The 12,971-nt window shown below is 38.4% G+C and overlaps 1 protein-coding gene across 2 annotated transcripts in view; it reads left to right on the top strand.

Moving 5' to 3' along the window:
• The window catches only part of CTPS2 (CTP synthase 2), a 721,417-nt gene that overhangs the window by 221,263 nt on the left and 487,183 nt on the right, over positions 1-12,971 (top strand). For both annotated transcript variants that reach the window (XM_053706085.1, XM_053706084.1), the window contains exon 10: positions 1,383-1,471. In XM_053706085.1, coding sequence (XP_053562060.1) covers positions 1,383-1,471 — 89 coding nt within the window. The remainder of the gene's footprint in view (positions 1-1,382; positions 1,472-12,971) is intronic.

The raw sequence follows: 12,971 nt of genomic DNA, 5'->3' as shown, positions 1-12,971 counted from the left end.
TGTATGGGCAAGACTGGTGTAGACGAAGGAGGGGATGATGCAGTACCATGCTTACTCCCCTCACTTGAGGAATCATCTTGGGCATCATTTTTACTAAATTTTTTTATGACATAAAATACATATAGTTAAATGAGAAGGAACCTTGGTTTCCCCACAGTCAGAACACAATCTATCTGGTAGTTCAGACATGTTAAACAGGCATAAACTTGATAACAAAGCACAAAAAACGTTTTAAAATAAAACCGTTACTGTCACTTTAAATTTTAAACTAAACACACTTTATTACTGCAATTGCGAAAAAGTATGAAGGAATTGTTCAAAATTCACCAAAATTTCACCACAGTGTCTTAAAGCCTTAAAAGTATTGCACACCAAATTTGGAAGCTTTAACCCTTAAAATAACGGAACCGGAGCCGTTTTTATATTTAACCCCTTTACAGTCCCTGGAATCTGCTTTGCTGAGACCCAACCAAGCCCAAAGGGGAATACGATACCAAATGATGCCTTCAGAAAGACTTTTCTATGTATCAGAGCTCCACACACATGCAGTTGCATGCCATGCTGTCCTCAAAAACAAGTGCGCCATACCGGCGCGAAAATGAGGCTCTGACTATGATTAGGGAAAGTCCCTAAAGAATAAGGTGTCAAAAACAGTGCCTGCCGATATAATCATATCAAAATACCCAGAATAAATGATTCCTCAAGGCTAAATATGTGTTAATAATGAATCGATTTAGCCCAGAAAAAGTCTACAGTCTTAATAAGCCCTTGTGAAGCCCTTATTTACTATCTTAATAAACATGGCTTACCGGATCCCATAGGGAAAATGACAGCTTCCAGCATTACATCGTCTTGTTAGAATGTGTCATACCTCAAGCAGTAAGAGACTGCACACTGTTCCCCCAACTGAAGTTAATTGCTCTCAACAGTCCTGTGTGGAACAGCCATGGATTTTAGTTACGGTGCTAAAATCATTTTCCTCATACAAACAGAAATCTTCATCTCTTTTCTGTTTCTGAGTAAATAGTACATACCAGCACTATTTTAAAATAACAAACTCTTGATTGAATAATAAAAACTACAGTTAAACACTAAAAAACTCTAAGCCATCTCCGTGGAGATGTTGCCTGTACAACGGCAAAGAGAATGACTGGGGTAGGCGGAGCCTAGGAGGGATCATGTGACCAGCTTTGCTGGGCTCTTTGCCATTTCCTGTTGGGGAGGAGAATATCCCACAAGTAAGGATGACGCCGTGGACCGGACACACCTATGTTGGAGAAATATATGTTTGGTGAGGTACAATATAACACTGACCTATAACACTAAACAGATGTTATGTATAGTTCTTAAATTCTTAAAATATTTTTTATTTGTTACTTCAGTACATAGACTCAACAGAACTGGAACCTGCAACAAAAGTAGAAGATCCTGTGAAATACCACATGGCCTGGGAAAAATTATGCAAAGCCGAGTAAGTGAGGTCCATTTAAAAAAAAAAAATAAAAATCGAATTATTATGACTGGAGCTTTCATTCTTAGAATTGTTTTATATTAATGGTCTCTCATTTTATATGATTAAAATGATGCTGGATTCTTTAGATCTTAAGACATGGTGTAAAGGTAACAATAGTAAAATGCTTTAGATTTTTAATTTTGTAAAACCCCTTTAAAACATCTTAAAGGGATTTTAAACACTTTGAGATAGTAATATAAAATGGTTATATATATATATATATATATATATATATATATATATATATATATATGTTTAAAGCTCTGCAATAATTACAGAAAGAAGAGGAGCGCTAGATGCACAAATACAGTTTAATAAATTTGTAGCATATAGTATCGAAATCACATTTATTTAAAATAGTGTCAATATAAAATAGTAAAAAAAACCAGGACATCTCCTGATATAAAAAGTATTTAAAAAATTAAGATCAAACCTTACCTGTTGAGCAAGATTTTAACAAAGTCCCAAATATTGTATGAGGACCATATGAGACAAAATGTTTTTATGAATAACCACCAATATTATAGTAGGGCAAGTATTATATAGCGTGATTATAGAGGAAAAAGTTAATGTCGCAAATACTTATTATCATCTATGATGGATTTTATAACTTCAGGAATGAGCCGAAATTGGCAAAGTACCTTTATCCTTTGACCGAGTGAATGATGCTGTTTATGCTGTAATTAGTTTTTTCCGGTGCCTCTTATCGACTTTGTCCGCATCCAAGAGGGCAGTGAATGATGTCTGTTTGCAGCGTTTTGGTCGTGTCTGCATTTCCTCTTAGCAACTCTGTCCGCGTCCAGGAGGGCAACCTGCGGCGTATGTGTGCTGCGTGAGTATCACCTTACTCTGGATTGCAGCATGCGCTCCACGTGACTATGGTTCCGTCCCAGTTGACAGTTCTGTCAATCTGATGAGAAAGTTACTGTAGCGCTACAGTTTCAAATGATGGATCAGTCTCTCTTAATGTATTATAGGGATCCTTCCCTTAAATAAGTGGTCCATTTCTTCCAGGAGCAAAGCAATCTCTTGCAATGCAATGCAGACTTGGCTAGTCTGTTAATAACAAAAGTAATAACAGGAGGATTCCTGCTCAAAAGGCTGTGTCTATGCATTTCACCCTGGACTGGGCTTTATCAAGACTTGTATTCCGTCATATTTGAAAGACTTTTTGGTGGTTATAGTTAACATTTAAGGTGGAATATTGTTGGGTTGTTTAATAAAGGTGATATTGCCTCATTGCCCTTTAATACAATATTATATACAAAGCTATTAGTTTGTCCTATTCCACAATATGGACAATGTAGTTTGACAATATTCATAAATACAGTATAAATGTAATAAATCAATTCAAATAATGCTATCTAATCTATAAAAACAATTATTGAATCTATTTCTCCTAATCATCAATTTGTTTTATGAACACTGGTGGTTAATGTCTATATAGTGTACATTTAATGTATTACTATAATATTTCTTCCTTAAACTTACAGAAAGGCTATATGTTTTGATGGAAAAGATTAGAAGCATACATATATCTTATATGTTTCCAACTTTAAACATTAACAATGATCTTAGTCTAGAGTCTAGATGTATTCAATTTGTGCTATCTACACTGATGTTTTTATTTATGTTTATTCTTTATAAAAATGGTGTAATGTCTAGTTCTGAATTTAGTCCTGAAGGATAGAGAGTGTCCATCCGGTATATAAGTTCTGTCTCCATTTTTAGTAAGTATTGTTCTTTATCCCCTCCTCTCCAATTTGGTATTAATTTCATCACTCCCCAAAATTAAGTCACACAATAAGTAACATACCAAAAACTAATGATACCCATAATATGAAGAACAGATATATATCCGGTAGTTATCAAAATAGACACAAACATCATACACATCATACATATCAAAACTATTCCCAATACCAAGATTATTTTAGGAGGAACAATTGGAATCAATACCAACATTCTAGGAATGAAAGAGATAGAAATCATTACCCAAATAAAAGAAATGAAACCTCAAACAATAGAGATCATTATCAGCATAATACATACAGACATCACCATATGGAGACACAATATTATTATGACAGAGAACAACCTTAATATTATTCCAATTCCCTAGAGATAGAGATTACAGAAATGACAGAGAGTACTATTATAGAAGATCCCCACCTCATTATAAGCCAAATTATACCCATAATCGATCTAGACACACAGAACATAATGAAGATTGGAGACTTAAAACATCAAATAGATTTCTCCCTTTAGAAACTGGACAGCTACCTGAAATTGTCAATTATTTTTTAGAGATGACCCCCCAAAAAGAGAACACAAAAAGGATCTTCTTATGAGAAAAAGAGAAAGAGAGGGTCAAGAGGAAAGGCAAAATGAAAGAGAGAACAAAAGAGTGAAGTAATCAAAAAAGCTGGAATTTTCAATTTAAGCACAAAAGTGTTAAGTGAGGAAGAAAAAAGAGTTCTAGAAATAGGTTTAAACTTTGCACCGACATCGAGATTAAATAAATTTCAAACTCATATACAGGTTAGTCAATTTGTAAGAAAACTGACACTCAAAAGATACTATATGAAAAATCCAATATTAAGTAATTGGATTAAAAAAAAATCAGAAGATAATATAAATTCAGAAACTCCGGATATAAAACACTCCCAACATAAACCTAAATACAAATTTTATCCCACTAATGAAAAAGGCAGAAATTGGTCCAAATGGACATTAAAAAAGCAAAAATAAAGAAAAATGTCCCCAATAATCTAACATTTAAAGAAAGATCCATACTTAGAGAACTCCAAACAATACAAAAATAATAGTGAAACCTGCTGACAAAGGGGGAGGGGGAGTTCTAATGGACAAAATCAATTATATAGCAGAAGCAAATAGATTACTGGGAGATACAGAAACATATACAAATTTATCACTAGATCCAACTCAAATTTTTTTAACAAGATTAATCAAATTATTAGACGATGCCAAACAAAAGGACATTTTGAATATAAAAGAATATAATTTTTTAAATCCCAAATTTCCAAGAATCACAATCTTTTATTTTCTGCCAAAAATGCAAAAAAATCCCTCCAACCCACCTGGAAAACCCATAATCTCTAGGATTATTTCTCTAACCACAAATCTTTCACAATATATAGATGGTTTCCTTCAAGGATATGTCAGACAACTTCCATTTTATTTAAAAGATACTACAGATATTCTTAAAAATCTAGAATTATTAGAATGGAAAAGTGATTATATATTGATGACTTGCGACGTTTTGTCGCTTTACGCAAGCATTGATCATGAACTGGGCACACAGGCCATTTTTAAATACCTACAAAAAGACCCCACACTCAGAGATACACAAAAAGATTTTATTCTTAAAGGTATAAAATTTATTCTACATCAAAACTATTTTTCTTTTAATTGAACCTTCTGTCTACAGAAAAGGGGAACAGCAATGGGCACGAGATTCGCACCCAGCTATGCCAACCTCTTTATGGGGTTATGGGAGAAGTCTTTCTTCCCTGAGCATGAGCTGGGTGTGAATCTCGTGCTTTATAAAAGGTATATTGACAATATGATATTTGTCTGGAAAGGCAACAATGTAGAATTGGAACAATTAATGTTGGACATGAATAATAATAATATAGGTTTAAGTTTCACCCATCAATATAGTCCAAACCATATAACCTTTCTAGATTTAGAAATAGACATCATTGAAGAACAAATAGTTACATCTACCCACTTTAAAGAAATCGATGCCAACAATTTTATTCATTATAATAGTTGCCATTTGAAACGCTGGAAAGAAAATATACCAAAGGGCCAGTATATACGTATAAAAATAAAACTGCTCAAAGACTTCAGATTATGATAAACAAATAGAAGTACTAAAAGAGAAATTCAGTGAGATAGGGTACCATACAGATATTATGCTACTAGCAAGTCAGAAGTAGACAAAATAGATAGAACTACACTTTTAACTTATAAGAATAAAAATATTAACAAACTTGAAGATAACCTTAAACTAAATGTCCCTTTTATTACCAATTATAATGCAGATAATGTAATTTTTAAAATAATTCTCAAAAATCATTGGCTTCTCGTTCTAACCGACCCAATAATCGGAGACAAAATAATAGAACAACCTAATATTATATATAAGAAAGCTAGAAACATAAAAAGTGCCCTAGCTCCAAGTGAACTGCAACATAAAAACACACATAGTATAGAAAGAAGTATACAAGGCAACCCATTAAAAGGATTTTTTCCTTGTTTTGGATTTAGGTCTTGTAAACATAGTCATAAAATTAAAAGTGCGGATCAGGTTCGACAGACATCGCTGAATGTGGAGAGCAATACACTCTCCGTATTCAGCATTGCACCAGCAGCTCTTGTGAGCTGCTGGTGCAAAGCCGCCCCCCTGCAGATTCGCTGCCAATCGGCCGCCAGCAGGGGTGTGTCAATCAACCCGATCGTACATGATCGGGTTGAATTATGGCGATGTCTGTCCGTCTGCTCAGAGCAGACAAACAGGGTTATGGAGCAGCGGTCTTTAGACCGCTGCTTCATAAATGCTGTTTCTGGCGAGTCTGAAGACTCGCCAGAGACACGGGCCCTCAAGCTCCATTCGGAGCTTGATAAATGGGCCTCAAAGTTTTTTGGTAAAGATGGGAATTTGGATTCAATAGCATCAATAGCCACTACTATACACAGCAGGACGAAAAAGACCACTTATTGCAGTATCATAAGGTATGATAATTGTGAAGCTCAGCACATTTGCTCTTGGAATATCGCAGCACTTCTAAATCATAAGGTTGTTGTTTCTCTTGTTATGTGTATTCAGTCCACGGGTCATCCATTACTTATGGGATATATTCCCTTCCCAACAGGAAGTTGCAAGAGGATCACCCAAGCAGAGCTGCTATATAGCTCCTCCCCTCACATGTCATATCCAGTCATTCTCTTGCAACTCAACTAGATAGGACGTTGTGAGAGGTCTGTGGTGTTTTTTATACTTAGTTTATTTCTTCAATCAAAAGTTTGTTATTTTAAATGGCACCGCAGCGTGCTGTTTGTTCTCAGGCAGTATTTGGAAGAAGAATCTGCCTGCGTTTTCTATGATCTTAGCAGAAGTAACTAAGATCCACTGGCTGTTCTCGCACATTCTGAGCAGTGGGGTAACTTTCAGAAAGGGAATAGCGTGTGGGGAATCCTGCAAACAAGGTATGTGCAGTAAATTATTTTTCTAAGGAATGGAATTGACTAAGAAAATACTGCTGATACCGATGTAATGTAAGTACAGCCTTAAATGCAGTAGCGACTGGTATCAGGCTGATGAATGTATGTACAATAAGTAATTTTCTAAGGAATGGAATTTGACTAAGAAAATACTGTTAATACTGAAGTAATGCATGAGCCTTAACTGCAGTAGAAGCGACTGGTAGCAGGCTTATTAATAACACTACCTAACTTTTAAAGTGCATGTTTAAAACGTTTACTGGCATGTTATTCGTTTTTTGTGAGGTACTTTGGTGATAAATCTTTTGGGGCATGATTTTCCACATGGCTGTCGTTTATTTCTACATAGAAACGGTTAACTGAGGTTTCCCACTGTTGTAAGATGAGTGGGAGGGGCCTATTTTAGCGCTTTTTTGCGCAGTAAAAATTCAGCTACAGTCTTCCTGCTTCTTCCTCCTTGATCCAGGACGTCTCTAGAGAGCTCAGGGGTCTTCAAAATTCATTTTGAGGGAGGTAATCAGTCACAGCAGACCTGTAACAGTGTGTTTGACTGTGATAAAAACATTAATTGTTAAATTGATTATCCGTTTTTGGGTATTAAGGGGTTAATCATCCATTTGTTAGTGGGTGCAATGCTTTGCTAACTTAATACATTTACTGTGAAAATTTGGTTGCTATAACTGATTTGGTTCATTGTTATTTCAACTGTGACAATTTTTTGTGCTTCTTAAAGGCGCAGTAGCGTTTTTTAAATTGCTTGTAAACTTATTTGAAAGGATTTTCCAAGCTTGCTAGTCTCATTGCTAGTCTGTTTAAACATGTCTGACACAGATGAATCTGTTTGTTCACTATGTTTGAAGGCCAATGTGGAGCCCCACAGAAATGTGTGTAAATGTATTGATGTCACTTTGAATAAAGGTCAAATTTTATCTGTAAAGAAATTATCACCAGACAACGAGGGGGAAGTTATGCCGACTAACTCTCCTCACGTGTCAGTACCTTCGCCTCCCGCTCAGGAGGCGCGTGATATTGTGCCGCCAAGTACATCAGAGAGGCCCATACAAATCACTTTGCAAGACATGGCTGCTGTTATGACAGAGGTATTATCTAAATTGCCTGAATTAAGAGGCAAGCGATAGTTCTGGGTTAAGGACAGAGCGCGCTGATGACGTGAGAGCCATGTCCGATACTGCGTCACAATTTGCAGAACATGAGGACGGAGAGCTTCATTCTGTGGGTGACGGATCTGATCCAGGGAGACAGGATTCAGAGATTTCTAATTTTAAATTTAAGCTTGAGAACCTCCGTGTATTGCTAGGGGAGGTATTAGCGGCTCTGAATGATTGTAACATGGTTGCAATTCCAGAGAAAATATGTAGGTTGGATAGATACTTTGCGGTACCGGTGTGTACTGACGTTTTTCCTATACCTAAAAGACTTACAGAAATTATAAGCAAGGAGTGGGATAGACCCGGTGTGCCCTTTTCCCCTCCTCCGATATTTAGAAAAATGTTTCCAATAGACGCCACCACACGAGACTTATGGCAGACGGTCCCTAAGGTGGAGGGAGCAGTTTCTACTTTAGCTAAACGTACCACTATCCCGGTGGAGGATAGTTGTGCTTTTTCGGATCCAATGGATAAAAAATTAGAAGGTTACCTTAAGAAAATGTTTGTTCAACAAGGTTTTATCTTACAGCCCCTTGCATGCATTGCGCCTGTCACTGCTGCTGCGGCATTCTGGTTTGAGTCTCTGGAAGAGGCCATTCGCACAGCTCCATTGGATGAGATTATAGCCAAGCTTAAAGGGTCATACTCTTCCTCAGGACAGGGCCAAATCAAAGGCCAAACAGTCTAATTTTCGTGCCTTTCGTAACTTCAAGGCAGGAGCAGCATCAACTTCCTCCGCTCCAAAGCAGGAAGGACCTGTTGCTCGTTACAGACAGGGCTGGAAAGCTAACCAGCCCTGGAACAAGGGCAAGCAGGCCAGAAAGCCTACTTCTGCCCCTAAGACAGCATGAAGAGAGGGCCCCCGATCCGGAAACGGATCTAGTGGGGGGCAGACTATCTCTCTTCGCCCAGGCTTGGGCAAGAGATGTCCAGGATCCCTGGGCGTTGGAGATCATATCTCAGGGATATCTTCTGGACTTCAAAGCTTCTCCTCCACAAGGGAGATTTCATCTTTCAAGGTTATCAGCAAACCAAATAAAGAAAGAGGCATTTCTACGCTGTGTGCAAGACCTCTTAGTAATGGGGGTGATCCACCCAGTTCCGCGGACGGAACAAGGGCAAGGGTTTTACTCAAATCTGTTTGTGGTTCCCAAGAAAGAGGGAACCTTCAGACCAATCTTGGACCTAAAAATCTTAAACAAATTCCTAAGAGTTCCATCATTCAAAATGGAAACTATTCGAACCATCCTACCCATGATCCAAGAGGGTCAATACATGACCACAGTAGACTTAAAGGATGCCTACCTTCATATACCGATTCACAAAGATCATTATCGGTACCTAAGATTTGCCTTTCTAAACAGGCATTACCAGTTTGTAGCTCTTCCCTTCGGGTTAGCTATGGCCCCGAGAATTTTTACAAAGGTTCTGGGCTCACTCCTAGCGGTGCTTAGACCGCGAGGCATAGCGGTGGTTCCATACCTAGACGACATTCTGATACAAGCGTCAAGTTTTCAAATTGCCAAGTCTCATACAGAGATAGTTCTGGCATTTCTGAGGTCGCATGGGTGGAAGGTGAACGTGGAAAAGAGTTCTCTATCACCACTCACAAGAGTCTCCTTCCTAGGGACTCTGATAGATTCTGTAGAAATGAAAATTTACCTGACGGAGGCCAGATTATCAAAACTCTTAAATGCTTGCCATGTCCTTCATTCCATTCCACGCCCGTCAGTAGCTCAGTGTATGGAAGTAATCGGCTTAATGGTAGCGGCAATGGACATAGTACCATTTGCGCGCCTGCATCTCAGACCTCTGCAATTATGCATGCTAAGTCAGTGGAATGGGGATTACTCAGATTTGTCCCCTCTACTAAATCTGGATCAAGAGACCAGAGATTCTCTTCTCTGGTGGCTTTCTCGGGTCCATCTGTCCAAGGGGATGACCTTTCGCAGGCCAGATTGGACAATTGTAACAACAGATGCCAGCCTTCTAGGTTGGGGCGCAGTCTGGAACTCCCTGAAGGCTCAGGGATTATGGACTCAGGAGGAGAAACTCCTCCCAATAAATATTCTGGAGTTGAGAGCAATATTCAATGCTCTTCTAGCTTGGCCTCAGTTAGCAACACTGAGGTTCATCAGATTTCAGTCGGACAACATCACGACTGTGGCTTACATCAACCATCAAGGGGGAACCAGGAGTTCCCTAGCGATGTTGGAAGTCTCAAAGATAATTCGCTGGGCAGAGTCTCACTCTTGCCACCTGTCAGCGATCTACATCCCAGGCGTGGAGAACTGGGAGGCGGATTTTCTAAGTCGCCAGACTTTTCATCCGGGGGAGTGGGAACTTCATCCGGAGGTCTTCGCTCAACTGATTCATCGTTGGGGCAAACCAGATCTGGATCTCATGGCGTCTCGCCAGAACGCCAAGCTTCCTTGTTACGGATCCAGGTCCAGGGACCCGGGAGCGGCGCTGATAGATGCTCTGACAGCCCCTTGGGTCTTCAACATGGCTTATGTGTTTCCACCATTTCCGATGCTACCTCGACTGATTGCCAAGATCAAACAGGAGAGAGCATCGGTGATTCTGATAGCGCCTGCGTGGCCACGCAGGACCTGGTATGCAGACCTAGTGGACATGTCGTCCTGTCCACCATGGTCTCTACCTCTGAGGCAGGACCTTCTAATACAGGGTCCTTTCAAACATCCAAATCTAATTTCTCTGAGGCTGACTGCATGGAGATTGAACGCTTGATCCTATCAAAGCGTGGCTTCTCGGAGTCAGTTATTGATACCTTAATACAGGCACGGAAGCCTGTTACCAGAAAAATTTACTATAAGATATGGCGTAAATATTTATATTGGTGCGAATCCAAGGGTTACTCATGGAGTAAGGTTAGGATTCCTAGGATATTGTCCTTTCTACAAGAGGGTTTAGAAAAGGGCTTATCTGCTAGTTCGTTAAAGGGACAGATTTCTGCTCTATCTATTCTCTTACACAAACGTCTGGCAGAAGTTCCAGACATCCAGGCTTTTTGTCAGGCTTTGGCTAGGATTAAGCCTGTGTTTAAGACTGTTGCTCCTCCGTGGAGCTTAAACTTGGTTCTTAAAGTTCTTTAATGGGTTCCGTTTGAACCCCTTCATTCCATTGATATTAAGCTTTTATCTTGGAAAGTTCTGTTTTTGATGGCTATTTCCTCGGCTCGAAGAGTCTCTGAGTTATCAGCCTTACATTGTGATTCTCCTTATCTGATTTTCCATTCAGACAAGGTAGTTCTGCGTACTAAACCTGGGTTTTTACCTAAGGTAGTTTCTAACAGGAATATCAATCAGGAGATTGTTGTTCCATCATTATGTCCTAATCCTTCTTCAAAGAAGGAACGACTTTTGCATAATCTGGACGTAGTCCATGCCCTGAAGTTCTATTTACAGGCAACTAAAGATTTTCGTCAAACTTCTTCCCTGTTTGTCGTGTACTCTGGTCAGAGGAGAGGTCAAAAAGCTTCGGCAACCTCTCTCTCCTTTTGGCTTCGTAGCATAATACGTTTAGCCTATGAGACTGCTGGACAGCAGCCCCCTGAAAAAATTACAGCTCATTCCACTAGATCTGTGGCTTCCACCTGGGCCTTTAAGAATGAGGCCTCTGTTGAACAGATTTGCAAGGCTGCAACTTGGTCTTCGCTTCACACTTTTTCAAAATTTTACAAATTTGACACTTTTGCTTCTTCGGAGGCTGTTTTTGGGAGAAAGGTTCTACAGGCAGTGGTTCCTTCCGTTTAAGTTCCTGCCTTGTCCCTCCCATCATCCGTGTACTTTGGCTTTGGTATTGGTATCCCATAAGTAATGGATGACCCGTGGACTGACTACACTTAACAAGAGAAAACATAATTTATGCTTACCTGATAAATTTATTTCTCTTGTAGTGTATTCAGTCCACGGCCCGCCCTGTCTTTTTAAGGCAGATCTAAATTTTAATTAAAACTCCAGTCACCACTGCACCCTATGGTTTCTCCTTTCTTGTCTTGTTTCGGTCGAATGACTGGATATGACATGTGAGGGGAGGAGCTATATAGCAGCTCTGCTTGGGTGATCCTCTTGCAACTTCCTGTTGGGAAGGGAATATATCCCATAAGTAATGGATGACCCGTGGACTGAATACACTACAAGAGAAATAAATTTATCAGGTAAGCATAAATTATGTTTTTTTTCTGGCCAATTGTTACCACAGTTGTATTGAGTGTAACTATTATAAATCAAGCTAAGACTTTTGACAGGTGGCTACAAATATAAATATGTCTGAGACATTTGTTTCTTTTAATTTTAACTGTTCGTTTCACACGTAGTATTGTAACTGTATTTTAGACATTATTGTTTCTTTATAATGAATATTTTATGCTGTATAGAATATTTTGGACACCAGTGTCTATATTTTGACATATACTTGCGAAAATCTTTAGGATATTTAGATAGTTATATTGTATGAACGATATCTTCTTTTAAATTGTGCTCCCCAAATGTTTAATTGTGGTTTTTTTTTCCACACTATCGTCTAGGAGTATAGTGTATACTGGGGATAGCAGCAATATTGGTATATTAGATCTTGATTTTTGTTTTTGATAATATTACCACAAACACACACACACAGTCACACTATATAATATTACCATACAAACACACACACACTATATAATATTACCACACAAACACACATACACACTATATAATATTACCACACACACTATGTAATATTACCACACACACACACACACTATATAATATTACCACACCCACACACTATATAATACCACATACACACACACTATATAATATTACCACACACACACTATATAATATTACCACACCCACACACAATATAGTATTACCACACACACACTATATAATATTACCACACACACTATATAATATTACCACACACACACTATATAGTATTACCACACACACACTATATAATATTACCACACCCACACACTATATAATATTACCACATACACACACACACTATATAATATTACCACACACACA

This window comes from Bombina bombina, chromosome 3 (assembly GCF_027579735.1).
Source record: "Bombina bombina isolate aBomBom1 chromosome 3, aBomBom1.pri, whole genome shotgun sequence".
NCBI classification, from domain to species: Eukaryota; Metazoa; Chordata; class Amphibia; order Anura; family Bombinatoridae; genus Bombina; species Bombina bombina.
The sequence above is the reverse complement of the archived record's forward strand: the minus strand, read 5'-3'. Positions and strand labels throughout refer to the sequence as shown.